This window comes from Ascaphus truei, chromosome 10 (assembly GCF_040206685.1).
Source record: "Ascaphus truei isolate aAscTru1 chromosome 10, aAscTru1.hap1, whole genome shotgun sequence".
Taxonomy (NCBI): Eukaryota; Metazoa; Chordata; class Amphibia; order Anura; family Ascaphidae; genus Ascaphus; species Ascaphus truei.
In genome coordinates this window covers 34835516-34852717 of record NC_134492.1, presented here as the reverse complement: position 1 = coordinate 34852717, position 17202 = coordinate 34835516, and the positions used below count along the sequence as shown (strand labels likewise).

The 17202-nt window shown below is 47.0% G+C and overlaps 1 protein-coding gene across 5 annotated transcripts in view; it reads left to right on the top strand.

The window, feature by feature from the left end:
- Window positions 1-17202, top strand: part of ACBD6 (acyl-CoA binding domain containing 6) — an 88883-nt gene that overhangs the window by 54502 nt on the left and 17179 nt on the right. For all 5 annotated transcript variants that reach the window (XM_075616529.1, XM_075616528.1, XM_075616530.1 and 2 more), the window contains exons 4-6: window positions 10301-10386; window positions 12686-12791; window positions 14694-14783. In XM_075616529.1, coding sequence (XP_075472644.1) covers window positions 10301-10386; window positions 12686-12791; window positions 14694-14783 — 282 coding nt within the window. The remainder of the gene's footprint in view (window positions 1-10300; window positions 10387-12685; window positions 12792-14693; window positions 14784-17202) is intronic.

The window sequence follows — 17202 nt, the reverse complement described above, 5'->3', positions numbered from 1 at the left end:
ATTTTGCAGGCACAGGTCTCTGCCCCGTGGAGCTTACAATCTATGGTTTTGGTGCCTGAGGCACAGGGAGATAAAGTGACCTGCCCAAGGTCACCAGCCGACAGGTTTCCCCGCTTCAAACTCAGTGCCAGTCAGTGTCTTTACTCACTGAGCTGTTCCTTCTCCACGGTTGGCTGGATAGCTCATGTAGAGAAACCCTGAACAGATTTCATGTTGGTCCCATAAATAAATACACAAGTTTTGATGACAATCTAGATTTCCACAGGACCAGTGCACACACGACCATCAAACACTCACAGACCTACAAAGCAGCAAACATACGCAATCTCCCAAAATACTTCCTTTCCAGATACCCGTTAGCGGTAATACAGACGGGATTGATACTTGAAAGGAAGGACTCTGATCACATGAAATACTGGTCTTTAATCCAGAAAACGATCCCGCAGAACAGGAAGCCATCTGCCTTGCGCTGTTGCCCCCCCCCCCCCCCTCTTCCCACCTGCTGGCATGGATACTCCAGTCTTGTTGCCCAAGGGAGCAGTTTGTAAATTAATGTGTTATGGTTGCAATGGGAGTAAGTTGTCTCACTGTGTTTTGTGAACTGCCCATCTCTGGTCCCTGCACATCATTTCACTCCTCTCCTATGGGACCAGTAAAACCTAAACGGAGAAGGGGGCCGTCTGTGTGATCCCTCTGTCCCTTCCCTGTCACTGCGCCCTGTTTGTGTCCTCCCCCCACCCTTCTGTCAGCTGCCAAAGAAATGCAGGGATTTGGGCCAGGAGAACGCTTCTCCTGGGGGATCCTTTGCTCTCCAACTAATTGAATTATGGGTTTGGTGTCAGCATGGTAGGAATACAAAGCAAAGCAGGAAGGAAGGGAGGAGGAAAGGAGAGTGACAGTGAGAGGGGATAGTAACCAATGACAGGTGAAGTAAGGAAGTGCATTGCATTAATATAAAGGTAAAGATCCAAACTTTGCTTACACCCTGACAGGAGAATAGACGATGCCAGGGGTGCTCCACTCCAGTCCTCAAGCCCCCCCTTTCCCCCTCCCCCCAACAGGTCAGGTTTTCAGCATATCCCAGCTTCAGCACATGTGGCTCAAACAGAGGCTTAGTCAAAGACTGAGCCTCTGACAGAGCCACCTGTGCTGAAGCAGGGACCGATTAAGCCACCTGTGCTGGAGCAGGGATATCCTGAAACCCTGACCTGTTTGGTGGGGGTGCTTGAGGACTGAAGTTGAGCCCCCCTGGACTATGCTACAGGTGCGATGTCCTGTGCAGATAAGGGGCTAGTGCAGTATTGTCCAGGGCACATCTCCTTTCTTCTCGTCAGCCCCCTTAAGCTTTGATACTATCTCAGCTGACAATTCCCAAAGCAGAAAAGAGAAAATACCAGCTCACCCAAATCTGACCTGTTACCCCCTCAGGAGTAAGTCTGGCAAATAAGAACTGCCTCCAAATAGTGGGACTCATTTGGAAAGGAGTTTGATGCAATACAATGAAGGCAGAAAATACTGAGACGTGCAACTATATGCCCACCACAGGCGTTTCCTTTAATTGTATGCATGTATAGCTTTATTTATATAGCTCTCTATATATCTGTATATCTCTATATAGCGCCTCACAGCAGTAACACACATGACATAATAGTATAACACATAATGGGAAGAAGGGCTTCAGACATAAAAGTAACATTAGGAAAAGGGGTCCCTGCCCCGAAGAGCTTACAATCGAGTTGGTAAGTAGGGAGAACTTACAGGGACAGTAGGTGGGTGTTCTGCTCAGTAAACAGAATATGCCCCCATTTGACCCTTTATGTGAGTGTCACTCTTAATTATTGTACAAAAAGGTGTTTAAGGAAATCTCCCCCTCCCCCCATCTTGTGCCATTTTCAACCAGATTAGGAGCACTCTCTTTACGGGAGCACGTGCTGTAAAGCAGCGGGTGGTGTCATCGCGCATGGTGCAAGCGCGCGGCAGTGACTTGGGCTAGCCCCGTTGAGGGCTGTATCTTGTTCTCGCCGCGCACGTCACGTCCTACACTCCGCTTCATGGGAGTGCGCTAACCGCCGTCAGATAATGTTTCTTCTAAGAAGATTCTGCGGGAGGGGAACGGTTTGCTGTGGGTTTGATGTCCCTGTTGTAACCGCATCTTCCTTTCTAAGAACATTGTCCCGTATTGTCCATTAACCCTTGGGTTCCACACCTTGCTGGCGTAGGATGGCTTTGGAGGAATTTGCTAGCTATGCATCAGGAAAACGTATTTGCACTGAAGAGGTTAAACCGCCACCCTACTTTATGTTGAGCCTCTCCTCATAGCCCAACCTGTGGCTGTCATTCTGAGTGCTCAGTGTATTGCCGAGCACTTGGCTCCTAGTATTCAGGTATGTAAATGAGAGACTTGAGCAGACGCACATTTGCATAAACTAGCAGCACCATTTAGTAACATCTGTCACTAGGGATGTCTGTGGAGACCGCACAGCTTTATTGTTTGTTTTCACGGCCGCATCGGGCTCTCCAGTGCCTCCACCCAGCTGGGGAAAGTATAGAGCCGGTGGCAGACGCATCTTTATAGGGAAGGGAAGGCTGCCCAGAACAGATCCATGCAATGAATCCCTGCACTTCAGGCAGACGGAGGTAGCAAACTGTCCGTGAAAACAGAGCACGGGGAACAGGGACACCTGTTTCAAGGTAGAACGGTTTCTAACATTGGGATGGTCATGATCCCATAATGGAAATGAGCTGTCACCATGACCTTGGTTGTGAAGGTGGTGGCACCCAGCAAGGACACAAGGGTCCTCAGCTCTAAGGCTACGGCCCCAGGCACCGTGCACGCGCGCGTCAGAGCGCCTGGGGGTGCGTGCACCAGTTTCAGCTGTGACCTGTGGTTGTGCGCCAGGAGAAGAGCAGGAGATCGCAATGGGGGGAGGCGGGGCGGGGGCGCAGCCATGACATCACGCGGCTGGTTCGCCCTCATTGGCTGAACCGCCGCCGTGGCAAATGCTCGGCCGCCATGCCAAAAGACAAAAATCTTGTCTTTTGGCAAAAGCCATCGCGCATGGTGCAAGCGCGTGGCGGCGGCAGTGACTTGGGCCGGACCCACTGAGGGCTGTATCTTGTTCTCGCCTCGCTCGCCATAGCATGTGCAGCCGTGAGCAGTGGGGACGAGGCCTAAGACAGAGATTTAAACTTTGTCTCCAGCGTTCCAAGATGTGAGGGGATAAATGACCTTGCAAACTGAGGGTTCCCAGATGTATGGGTCACTGTAGAATGCTGTGATAGTTTCTAGCCCACCTGTTTTGGGTAATCAGTACATGATGGGTCTTTCATATCTCTACTGAAGCATTACTGCTTCTCCAGAAGATGATGGGGTTGCATTATCCCTGGGATGCAAAGGTGCAGGCATATCTTTTTTTTTAGAGGGGACCACAATTAAGGGGTGGGTGGGAGAAATTTGTCTTGAGGGTGTAAGGACAGACACCGTGATTGACTGCGGGGTTTCCTAAATGGAGAGAACTCTGCCCTCAGGATGACACGGTTCAGGTACAGCTTTACCTGCACTCAGATGTACGGGAGAGGGGAGCACTCTGCCTTCAGGGTGTGACAGCAAGATACAGTTACAGGCTTTCAGGACCCTAACCTTTTTTAGGTGGTAGATGGGTTATCTCCCCAGGTAGTTGAAAGTCTTTCAGATTTGTTAATCACTGGAGTGCCAGGGACTACAGGCTTCTAGCATTCTGGTCTTTGTATTCAATTCCCTGCTGTTGCCCATTCACCTGACTGTGCTGCCTTTGATTTTCTGCTAGCTGGGAATTTACAACCCTGCATCTTTATTTATTACCTTGTCGTTCTGCTGCAGATAGACACTTGAAATATGGCATGGGCGGTCAGTGGGAATGTGTCGTCTGTGTATTTTTAAACGGTGTAGAGAGAAGCGAGTCCTTTCTGTTCTCATCTGAGGGACGTGAAACCTCTCTTGCCTCTTTGGACAGGACTAGTATTTAATACATTTTCTTTCATTTTGATGACACGTGTGACGTGGTTCCTTGTTTATTCCAGATTATGGCAGTTCTTTTTTCTATTAAATAGTCAGAAATTTTGTAGGTTTCTTCTTTTTTTTTTTTCCCCCCCCGACCTCTCAAATAAGTGCCCCCAAAAAATCCACACACACAACTATACTTTGAGCAGAATGAATAACAATGGATCCCTTGGACCAATAAATAAACCTAATTCGTCTGAGTGTTTGGTGTTTGAGCTATGACCTGTTCATTGCTGCGCGTTCCAGGTACAGGATTCACAGCTAAGACTGACCTGGGGATATGGACCCAGAGTCGAAGTCAGAAATTGACTAACCCCTTTTAAAACATTACAGTAAACCTGTGGGAGTCACTTTAGTGTATGGGATTTTAATTATGGAGTTATGCATAGTAGACACCTTGACATTTCCCAGGTTCAGTATACTCTGTTTTGAGTCCCTCTAGCTCTTTTATCCCTGCTGTTTAATGCCATAATACACTTATTATATTGCCAGTTATTTATAACGTGACACCATATTCCTCAGCACGGTACAGTGGTTGTGAAAGGCAATGACAACAAACATACAAAAACACCATGTTGGCTCACACTGGTGGTGGGTCCAATTGTTTAGAAGCCCCTGCACCCAGGAGCTTACAGTCAAAAGGCAATTTGAGAGGATATATCCTTTTTAAGCCTTCAGCGGATCAGCCTTTTATGTGGAAATGATTAAACATACTAATAATTTCAACATAAGCCCCTGCTGTAGTTGTGCTTCTGACTGGTATCTTCACCACCACCTGTTTTCTCCTTCATAAGAAGATGGGCAGGACTGCGTTTACTGCAGACACTAACAAGCCTCTTACATCTAGTTGTGCATGGACTAAGTCCTGTCACATTCAATTAGTGTCTGCTTGATTCCCAGGCAGGGAGCTCAGGGAGCCAGCTTGCTCAGGCTGTGTAATGCATGTACTTTTGGAATACTTGATCTTTATTTATCTGTGTGTGTGTGTTAGAAATATAGAAGCAGTCCTGGCTCCATAGTACTGTAATATAGATCTCTTCAAACCGATCGGGTGTTCGTGGGGGAAACTGGCCATCTCCAAATCCAGTAGAAATCTTTACAAAAGAAAAAAACTAAACCTCTAGCACTCCTTGCAATTCAATATATTTAATCAGAGAAAATAGCATTTCTTAAAAAATAAAGTAGACTTCCATAAAGGTAGGCCTGAGAGAGGTCTGCTGCAGAGAACGGTGTCTGTACCTTTGTCTGACCCTCTGTAATTACAGTAAGCTGTCAATGTAAGTGTATTCTTTTTAAAAAAAATATTCTATTTGCATGGATTCAATAAATGTTAATGTTTTTATTGAATTTAAAGGCGTGCTGGAGGATTTTTGTGTGTGTGTGTGCATGTGTGCGTGTTCTTATAGTGTGTTCTTATAATACTGGGGTGCTCTGTAAACCAGTACACAAAAAGCAGGATGCTAAATGCGAAGACCATTCAAAGAAGTATGGAGAGATGTGCTGGGTATGACCCGAAGAGACAGGAAAAGCAATGAATGGGTTTGGTTTGAAACCTAACTAAAGTCTGTGACATCATCACAAAGGTGAAGAAATGAAGATGGCAGTGGCCTGGATATATTGCAAGAAGAAATGATGTTCGTAGACAAAGATGGTACTGTACTTGACTGGACTCCAAAGGAAATTAAAGACCAAGACAACGACCAAAAGTAAGATGGGATGACTAAATCAGAAAATTAGTTGCAGCAAAATGGATGAGAGGCTACAACCGCAGTACGTGGATAATCATTGGGGAGGCATCCAGTAGTGGCTCAACAAGGGTTGGAGATGATTCTATCTAGAGAGAGAGAGAGAAAACCGTCCACAGTATAGGGGTGGGTGATGTATCATGGCAATTGTGGGGCAAAGAGAGGTCTTTTCATCTTGTGCCTTTGCATCAGTTTATTGCAGCACACTCCTGGTTTTGCCCTGTGCTCCAGTTTGCTATTTGGGGAGTGTCAATGGAAGGAGTTATCTGGTGCACATATCATTTGATTCATCAAGTTCTGTACCCATCTTGTAACTTTAATTGTCAGTTTTTATTTATTTGAGAAAAAAAAAAATCTGTTGGTTAACTGCATCTGTTGTAAAAATGTCTGCAAAAAAAGCTTCTTGGATAGCCAGCTAAAAATTAAGTAATTGCACCAAGAAGACTGAGATAAACTGGACCCTGCACTTCAACATCAATCTGGCAACTGTGAGAACTTCACTTCCTAAATGCTCTGGCAATTTGCATACATCTATAGACTCAGTTTCTAAGCTGCTGCTTAACCTTCAGGGTTACTGTCCTGCCAAGCCTGATTTATACACCTTCTCTCACCGCCTACACTTCTTATCCTCCAATACCTGGGAACTCTCTCCTCCTACCTCTCTCCCTGCCTCTCATTAAGCCCTCCCTATTGCTTTTTCTGTGTGCTGTTTTCACACTCCTTTGTAAACTCTTCTGTTCTTTTCAACTTCCCCACTCCCCCCCTATCCACATCTCTCCTCCCATCCACTTATGCCTGTGCCCATACACTGCACCATTATTTACACACCTCTTTCCCAACAACTTCTACACCCCTCAACAAAAGCACCCCCACAAATCTCTGTCTGTCTGTCTCTCTGTCTGTCTCTCTCTCTGTCTCTCTCTCTGTCTGTCTCTGTCTGTCTCTCTGTCTGTCTGTCTCTGTGTCTGTCTGTCTCTCTGTCTGTCTGTCTCTCTGTCTGTCTGTCTCTCTGTCTGTCTGTCTCTCTGTCTGTCTCTCTGTCTGTCTCTCTGTCTGTCTCTCTGTCTGTCTCTCTGTCTCATATAAGGCCGAGTCCATAGAAGGACAGGCCGTGCTGAGGCGTGCGGACGCTCCGTGCTGAGCCCCTGCATCCTCAATGAGGATGCCTTGAGAGGGGGCACGCGAGCGTCCGCAGGCGTGCTGACGAGATGGAGGTTTCAGCCGAGCGCCAAGCTGTTTTTCAGCGCGCTGTCGGCTGAAAACCTCCAATCACAGCACAGCAGTGTCGACGTCAGTGCGTCGCGGGCGATTGGCCCAGCGACGTCACTGCCCCGCCTCCAACCACCTCCCCCCGGCTCCGATCGCCCCCGCTGGCTCGCCTGTATGGGCATGAAATCGCCCAGATTTCAGCAGGCGAGCCTCAGCGTCAGCGCGGTTCGGATCGCCTCACCCCTCTATGGCCCGGGCCTAATCCTGGACCCAGCTATATACACCTCTTTCCCTGCTAATGGTATTAATCCATCTAATTTTTAAAAAATATATATATATAATATTACCAGATCTCTACTGTCTTCTGCAGTTTACTGTCAAGCATTCAGGTATTTATGTCTGGTGTCACAGTTATATTACCTCTAATTAGGTACATTATTACAATACTTAAAAAAAATTTTTTAATTAAAATGATGCGTTATATGATGTTTTTAAACAGTATTTATTGTGCTTGTTGTTGTCTGACCCCTTACATGGGTTGCCATGACTACTTACAAACACTAGAACTTGCACATGCGCTCAGTGAGTGTTCTATATAGACTCACAGTGTGCATCGCGGCACATAACGGAGAGAAGAGAAGTCTGTTCCGGCTTGCGCGTGCGCAGTAGCCTTGGAGCAGTCAGAGGATGTACTACAGGGACTCCGTTAATGTAAGTATCTATAGAACAAGGAGGGCGATTCCGTTTTGGCTTTCGCATGCGCAGTAGCCATGGAGAAGCCAGGAGACACACCGGGAGGACTCCGTCGCCATTCGTTGACGCCATCGAGTGCTGTCGGAAGTCTGGTCAGTTTACCAGCACAGATAGACACGAAATCCAGGGGGAGCATAGGGAGGAAACACAAGTAAAACAGATCTAAGTGCAGTGGAAATGGGAAAATGGAAAATGAGTTTCCAAAATCTTGGCTCCTGTAGGATGGCTACTTACAAGATGTAAGAGTCAAAACAGCAGTGTGGACAATCAGTCAGTGGTGGATGTCAGTGTGGAAATCATCAGGGTTGCTCAGGTACTCAGGAGGGTAGGTCCCAGGTAAAAGAGAGAGAACAAACTTGCATAGCGCAGATCAACCAAGGTATAAGAAATGTTTTATCTAAGTAACAATGCACTCACAATGTACAGAATAAAATCGGGCATGTCACAATGTACAGTGTATATAATAAGTGTATAAGAGGTGATCATCAGCCAGCCGGCTCACCATCCCGTGACTCTCCGTGCTCCTCCGTCTCTGCCTCTGCTCTACTGCGTCACCGCACGGCTCGGCGTCTGACGTCAGATCCGGTTTCGTCTGTTGGTGGGTGACACTCCTGACGAAGCCGACGTGATTACGTAGCGAAACGCGTTGAGTGGGAGTCTTTCTTGCGGAGCAGTCTGGAGAGGGATCAAGGAAGGTCCAGCCCCCACCAACAGACGAAATTGGATCTGACGTCAGACGCCGAGCCGTGCGGTGACGCAGTACAGCAGAGGCAGAGACGGAGGCGGGCATTGTAAGTGGCTCAGTTTAGAGTCAAACACACAACCTTGTCTATTCTTGTTCAGAATGTTCACTGCTACGTCCGCTTCAGTTTGTGTTACTGTACTTCACCTTGCAAAAATCCAAATAATTAAGAGTTAATCTATATTGGAGACGCTCTACAAAATTTTCCTGGTTTGATATGTATTTTGTTAAGATCAGACTAGGTGCGATGAAAAGTGAGTTTCTTCTTTGTAGCTGAGCATTGATGCTCTATAGCAGGGGTGCGCAAACTGGAGGACGCGCCCCCCAACGGGGGCACAAGATTTTCAGGGTGGGGGGCACGGCGGTTAGAGGCCCAGCGCTCTTCCCCAAGCCATTTAAATTAAATTCTGGGGGAGGCGTGAGGCCTCTGTAACTCACAAACCTGCTCTCTGCCGACTCTTCAGTGACGTGTCGCCATGGCAACGTGGCGTCATGTGATGTGACTCCATGCGTCAAAGGATGCCACGGGGTAATGTGACACGATTTCACATGACCCGCGACGTCATTTGACGCCGGGTCCTAGGAGAGTGGGGAGGCGCGTGCGCTGGGGCTGCCAGGCAGGGGGGCACAGCTCAGGAACTTTGCAAACCCCTGCTGTATAGGACACAAACTCCTAATAGCCCTGGTCGCTATGAAGCAGCTTGTTAGTTGTGTGACAGGAAAAAAGCCACGTTTAAAACACACGTTATGTGCAGTACAGAAATGGTTTGGGGACAATATAGAATTTAAATAAAACTTTTTCGAGCATTTAAGAACACGTGAGTTTGAAGTAAACATGAAGAGACTGGTGTCCACATTTCGTGGAGATTGGAGCACTGAATTTTGCATATACCATGAAACACGCAGATATTATTTTTATTACAATTCATACAGCCGTGAGTAGTTGGGGCCAGATATTTATTCTTTCGGTGCTGTTTGTAAAATGTATATTTCTCGCTTTTACTGTTTTGGAGGCATTTTTCATGAGTTTTTCTGCATTACAGTTTTTCACAACACAAATCATATAAAAAATGACCGTACTCCTATTTGATCCTAAATGTATATGCCATTTAATAGGTTAAACATTTTTAAAAGGACAGACATCGCAATGCAGCGGCATAATATGAGTACAGATAGTGTTGATCATTTAAAGTGGCAGAAACTGGTTGATGACCCGGTGCCATTTTCTTGTGACCTAGATCTTTATCTCTTTAAATAAAAAAAAATAAAAGATTGTAAGCTCTTTGTGGCAGGGATTCATTGTGCCTATAAAATTCTCTCTACAGAAATATTTATACGTGCATATTCCTATTCATAAACACACACACCAATATATACACACACATACATATGTTCATATAATGTACACATTTACATTCACCTCAAACATTACAATTCTATAAAACCGGTTGGTGCAAAATATATTTGGAAGTGTTTTGAGTAGCTGTTTCTTAGGACTGCACCTTGTTCTAGGACCGCTTTAATTGTCATGTTGTAGAAACCTTACTATTCCAGTCACTTTGTGATTACACCATGTTCCCCATCTCCTTTTATCGTCTATACCAGGGTTGGTCAACTTCAGTCATCCTGGACCACCAACAAGTCAGGTTTTACAGATATCCCTGCATCAATGCAGGTGCTCAGTCAGAATGACTACGACGCTGATTGAGTCGCCACCTGTGCTGAAGCAGGGATAGCTTTAAAACTGGACCTGTTGGTTGCCCTTGAGGACTGGAGTTGACCAACCCTGGTCTATACCTTCTTTGATCGCAGGCAGCCGAGGGGGCCAACGAGCAGCGGAAGACGACTTTTGGAGGTCCAGTGGTCAGCTGCCTATTCCAGGAGCAGGAGACCATCAGGTAATTTGTGGATGTAAGGGGTGCAGAGGAAGAGTGTGTTTGTGTGTGTGTGTGTTAAGATGATCTTCCTATCCTCTCTCTTCATCCATTTGGAAACCTGTCCAGCACCGTATCCCCTGTCACTGCTCACTCTGCTCACAATCTCAACGCTGCCTCCATCTTTACAGCTCCTTAATTCTCTTCACGGCACAGGTCTCCCACATTCCACTGTGGGTCTGCTCTCCCCTCCTCTGTGTCCCATGAGGCTTTGCTGTAATCTATCAGAATTGAATTAATCCTTCTCACTCGGGCAGCCATCTGTCCTCTCCTCTCAGGCACGACTAGTTCCACCAAGGATGATTGATGGGCTCTGCAATTGATTAGTTGCTCTGCCAGATAAATGGACTGTTTTGGCAGGAAGTATCATAGGTCAGTCTGTGTGGTCAGGCAGTTAGACTATGGCTCTTAAAGAGATGTGTACAGACTTGCACAATTCATGTTACACGCAAACACACACTGGCAGAAACATGCACATGTTGCATATCTGATGTACAGAACCCGTGGTGCAGTGGCTTCCAACCTTTTTTACCGCCTAGGATCCACCATTACATATTTTTGTTTGGCGAACGGTTCGCGAACCACCTGTTGGGAATCCCTGCACTAGCGGAATCTTGTACATGAATCTGCAGAATTCCACCTGCAAATCACTGCGGAAGAAGAGAAACACGTGTTCCATGACATGGATGAACTTTTGGAGTCCTATACAGGCACAACACTGGGCATGTGTATACGTGCATAGCTCTACATACATACACACAACTGGTTAATCAGACATACTTGTGCAGTCATGTAAACTTATTGAGATTTGGCATCAAGCACATACCTGTAGAATCACATACATTCACACACATACAGAATTAGGCACACACCTGTAAATCCATATACAGTAGGGCCCGGCTTTACAGCGCTCCGCTTTACGGCGTTCCGCTCATATGGTGTTTCCCAATGTATTCCCATATTCATTAGGTTCTGCGCTTGTTCCGTTTTTTCCGGCGATTTTCGGCATGATACGCTCAGCAGCAAAGTATCCGTCTGTCACTAAGCAGCCGTTTTAGCTCATGCGCAACTCCTTGTCAGATGCCATTTATCAGCGAGACAGTCGGTTTACAGCTCTGCACCTCTGTTTTCAAAGGTACAATACAGTACAGGAGGGCCCCGCTTTACGGCGATTTCCGTTTTATGACGGTGGCCTGGAACGGAACCCGCAGTATGAGCGAGGCCCTACTGTACATTTAAATATCTCTAAAATGTAGCATCCACCTCCAGAGTCACATATACACACATTTACAAAATCAGACACAAACCGGTAAACTTCCATGTATCCACACGCCTACAAATCAAGCACACACCTGTAGAGTACGATACATATATACGCTCACACACAATGTCAGACACACACTTGTAGAGTCGCATATATGTACAGAACAGTGAGATCAGGAGTGAGGTGTGTAGACGGGAATATTATGTGCTGACAGAATTTGCTCTCTGCATACTTTCTTCACAACTTGGCATGTGCCGGGTAAGCGTGTGTCCCACGTGACCTTCTGCAATGTGTGCAGCGCTGGGTTCATGCAGCCATGGAGCCGCTCAGCTGGTGTGAATAATTGCATGAGTGCAGGGTATGTGTGCGCTCCATACCTCAGGGACTGCAGCCCCCCTCTGCCCGTACCACCCCTATTCTTATGAAAATGATCACTCTCGCACCGCTGCCTAATAACACTAAGCAATTAAAAGCTGTGTGCGCGACGGAGGGCTGCGGACGCTGCTCTTAATGAGCTTTTGCTGCTCTTGGCCCCCGAGAGCCGCTGAGCATCGGCTGATTAAAGACAGAAAATAATTACAGGTGATGTGACTCCAGCTCCCAGGAGGGATGAGAAGGAAGTTGCATGAGGGCCTCTATACTTATCCAGGCCTCTTCTCTGTCCCTTCACTCCCCTAACAGTCCTGTCCAGCGTGCCAGCTCTGTCTCATCTCATCGCTGTGCATGCGTTTATCTCGTTCTCGCTCCAAGTGAAAAAGATAAATAAAAACAGCTGCACTGTGTTGGACACTGAGCCAAAAGCTGGTTTGCCCTATGAATAAACCAGAATAACATGCTTTACATTTTGCCTCTGTTCTCCTTCTCTTCTTCCTGTGTGTGTGGGTGTGTGTGTCTGTGTGTTTCTCTCTCGTTCTGTTTATGGCACCAAGCTGGTTCCAAGAGTTATGTGCTTTTAAAGTGGGGTTTTTACGTGTTTGCTAACACCTGCCTTTCTATCAGGGAGGAGGATAAAAACATCTTTGATTACTGCCGAGAAAACAACATCGCCCGAGTGTCGCAGGCTGTGTGTTCTGGGACCGTCGATGTGAATGCGACAGACGAGGAGGTGTGTAGCACAAATCTTCTTCTCCAAGCTTCTCTACTTTCCAACTTTCTCATATTTCTCTAATCAGTGTGCAACTCTTCATTTCTGTGTCCCTCTTGCTCCTTGTCTTTATATCTCTGTGCTCCCTTATCTTCACTTTGTTCCATATGCCCCCCTATCTTTTCCTGCCTCTCTCACACGCTTCTTCCTGTAACCTACTTTTTCTGTTGCAGTGCCTGCCTCTCTGCCTGCCTGCTTCTCGCTCTTACCATTGCCTTCTTAACCCCATTGTCCTCTCTGCCACCCAGCCTCTCTGCCTGTGTGTGTCTGTTTCAGCTTTCTCTCATGCTTTCTGTCGGCCTCTTGTGCTCTCTCTATCTCTACCTCTGGGTTTGTCTCTCACACTTGGTGTGTTTGAGCAGGGATGTAATTACCTATTCATAGTCTGGGGCGTAGGGAATTTGAGGGTGTAGGGAGGGGTAACTGCTGTTCTGTTAGCTGGTATGAAGCCCCCTGAGGTAGGCAAGGTGTGAGCAATACTACCATATGCAGCCCATGCCATCTCTGCATTAACCATATAGTTCCCCAAGACGGGTGCGCAAACTTTTCAGTGTGTGCCCCTCTGCCTGCTCGCGCCCCACCCCCCCTTGGTGTTTTCTGACGCCAACGTGATGGCATGTGATCCCGCCTCCACGTTACCATGGCAACGCGTCGCTGGAAGCCACCAGAGACCAGGTGAGGGAAGTTACAGAGGCCTTGCACGCTTCCCAGCGTTTAATTTAAATGCCCTGAAGAAAAGCGGGGGGCCTCTGTAACCACTGCGCCCCCCCAGAAAATCGTGTGCCCCCCAGTTTGCACACCCCTGCCCTAAGAAGTGCTATATTTGCACTTGAGATCCCAAACCTGATGAAGGCCATAGCAAATCATTTGTGATTGTAATGTCAGTGGAATTGGTTTACTGCTATAACCACACATTAAATAAGTTATGGTGAGCAAAAAAAACAGTGACAAAAACCCTCCACCGTATAACATACAGCAAATAACAATATAACCTGTGAGCACATACAGTACACGTCTCAGACAGGTCTGCAGCCGTGCTTTTCCCCATTATCTCCTACCATACAATGCTTGCACTGCAGCTAGGGATTCTGGGAAATGACATGGAAATGAGCACTCGGTGTCCCGTTTTGCTTCAAATCCATTTTAACATGGACCCATAGGGACCCATGTTAAAATATTTGCTCTGTGCCGTTTACGACTATACAGTCACTAAATTGATTGGTGGCTATTAGTATTGGTAATAGACTTAAGAACTTATTCACAAAGCTAAACCACTTGGGTCACGCTTATCGATATGAGCGGGCTGACAGCGTGTGACTGGTACTGCTACCTTGAGAATAAGCTCCCGAGTCTGGAACGTATGCCATGAAGAAATGTAATGGAGTTGTAGAAAAAAAGATGATTTCTGATATCAGGAGGCTAATACTGCTTCTTCGGTAGGACACCCTGTATTGACCCCACTGCATAAAGTGACCTCAATGCATTTTATATTTACTTCTCTTCTGTCTCCATGCATTAAAATAGTACGTCTCATTTTTGTAAATGTTTCAATTCATGTTTATATCTTTTCTGTGCTCCCCCATCATTTGTGGGGTCTGTGTATTTATATGGTAACGTGCTGTGTACATAGCGTGCTCTGCATTCGAGAAAATGCAAGGTGTACTTTTCAACACACAACTAGAGATGCACAATGTTCTGGAATGGTTGCAGGCGTTCAGTTCAACCGTTTCCATTCTGCTGAGAGCAGCAGGCATTGCTGCATGGACCTCTTCCTCTACAATGGCAACATTTTAAGATGGTAGATGTGTCTCTTAAAGTCAATCTGGAAGCCAGTGTGACCTGTACATTTCTTCTTCTCTGTAGGGCCGGGGGCTCCTGCATTGGGCCTGTGATCGGGGGCACTCCCAGCTGGTATCAGTGCTGCTACAGCATAATTCCCACGTAAACATCCAGGTAAGAAAGAGATGGAGGAACAGTAGTGTGTACACCTGTGCAGTATCTGCGGGAATAACGGTAGGAATTATAAGGAGCAGCGAAACGCTGGGGTTCTCAGGAGGCAGTCAACATTTTTCTGTGCTCGCACTCAACTGGAAAACAAAAACCTTTTCTAGACAGCGTTACTTGTTGCATTGGTTTACAAAGCTCTAATATCCTGGGACAAGTAAACTCTGTATCTTGAATGCAACGGACAGGTACACAACAAAAAGCTTCAATGCCCCAACTCGGCTACAGACCTACCCATAGAGCATTCGTAATAATTCAAAGATATACAGACTCCACCCCTCCCAAGTAAACGTGCACAACCTAAGAGGAACTGGTCCACTGCCTTAAGCAGTAGCAGAGGTATATCTCCCAGCATCACTTGCTGCCAAGTAAAAGGAACCGTGCAGATATTCAGATACTTTGTCTGGTTCACATGGCCAGAGCAGTGCCCATGCTCGGGACTCCTTTTGCACATGCTGAGTGGTCCTTCCTAAGCATAAAGTGCCAGATCTTTAATTAATGGTCAATGCCTTAAGTGCCTGGATCTATTGTAATCTGCAGCTCTTTGCATGCGCTTTTGCAGTGCAGGGGTTACAAATATCCTGAAGTCTAATAGTTGGGGGGGGGGGGGGGGGGGGTTGGGAATATAGCTGCAACTGCCCTAAGTGGAGATTCTATGGAAAACTTAAATGAAGGGAGCCCCAAACACATATTAGGAGGGTGGGAGGGGTAGAGGAAGTGGTGATAAGGAAGGGAATGTCTTGGGGGTGGGGGGAGGCGAGAGAAGACCAAAAGAGGAGATGGGGGCTTGTTGATGCTTTCAGAGGAAGACAATTCAGAGATAATAAATAGCAGAGTGAGCGTCTCCGCAGGGAGAGATTCTCACAAACAACATTATTATTGAGCGCTCGATCCATTGCCAAATCCATCTCATTACTGACAACAACCTGCAGCCGAGACATTGTGAGCACTCAGACTTCCCTGCTACCAGAGGTGCGCTGTACTGCTCTGTGCTGTACTCTGCTGTTCTGCGCTTTGCTGCTCTGTTCTGCTCTGTGCTGTGCTGCTCTGTTCTGCGCTGTGCTACTCTGCGCTGTGCTGTGCTGCTCTGTTCTGCGCTGTGCTGCTCTGCGCTGTGCTGTGCTGCTCTGTTCTGCGCTGTGCTGTGCTGCTCTGTTCTGCGTTATAGTGCCTGTGTTGGCTCCCAATTTATTTATGTTTTACTAAAGCAGCTGCATATTTTCTCCCCGGCCCTGGAAGTGATCACACTGCGGTATAACACAAAACAATATGATTCGCTGATCTTGTAAAACATCTACACAGTGACCCCCCCAAAAAAAAATTGGGGGACAAGGGCAGTAATTACAATCCCTGCTTTTAATCACCGTCCAAACCCAAATGGGAAACCACTACAGCAGTTTGTGCTGTTGCTCACTTCACACTATCAACAATGTGGGCATTGCAGTTCCCTGCAGATTGTAGCTACTTAAAGGATCTGCGGGAGGATGAGGTGTATAGAGGGGCTTGACATGATTGTACAGAGCATGCTTCCCATTTAATTTGCAACATGGTTGTATCGTACGATCTCCAAAGCAAATTTGGAAATTGGGCTGTTAAACGTTTTGGGTTTTTTGGTGCTTGCCAATTTTGTGCCACAAACGATCATACCCAAAGTTGGCGACACTGCGGTGCCCGCGTGTTGTAGAAATAAGGCTGTGTTGGTATGAGTCACTCCTGTTTCATAAGGAGAGCCCTCTGCGGGCTGGCATATGTGCTGCTACAAGTAACTGATGTCATGGTGGTCAGGTAAATTGGTATTGGCAGCGGTGTGAGTAATGCCACGGGCCGCCTATCTGTCAGGATCCCCGTCTATTCCTCAGATCTGGGAAATGTCTGGGACGAGTGGAGGGGGGGGGGGGGGGATCTTGGTAACTGTAATTAGTGCAGGCAGAGTAAGCCACGAGGTCAGAGCTCCGGCTGTATTGGATTCAGATTCATAAGTTAATTGAGGGCAGAGTCCCCCCCCTCCTCACTGCTCTCACCGAAGATCAATAACCATAAATATCTATCTCAAGGGAGACCGCTCCACCTCCCATCTCTGTCCGGCCTGGCTGTGTGCTGGGAAGGTAGGCATACAGGTGGAAAGGAGGCAGTTTGACTGTGTGCTCAGCACTGGTAACCCTGCCGGCCAGTACCTGGCACTAGAGCCATCACTGAGCTCTGAATACCTGTGACTGGGGCAAGTACGGCGGGGCACTTTGCATGACTCCGACCAGTATTGGGCGCCTGTGTCCCTGCTTTGGGCACTCTGTTCCCCTTCCTGTTGCGATTTTAGCTCTTTGGTCGCTCTCTGCGTACCTAAAAGGGGCCTGTATGGGCACCATCAGTG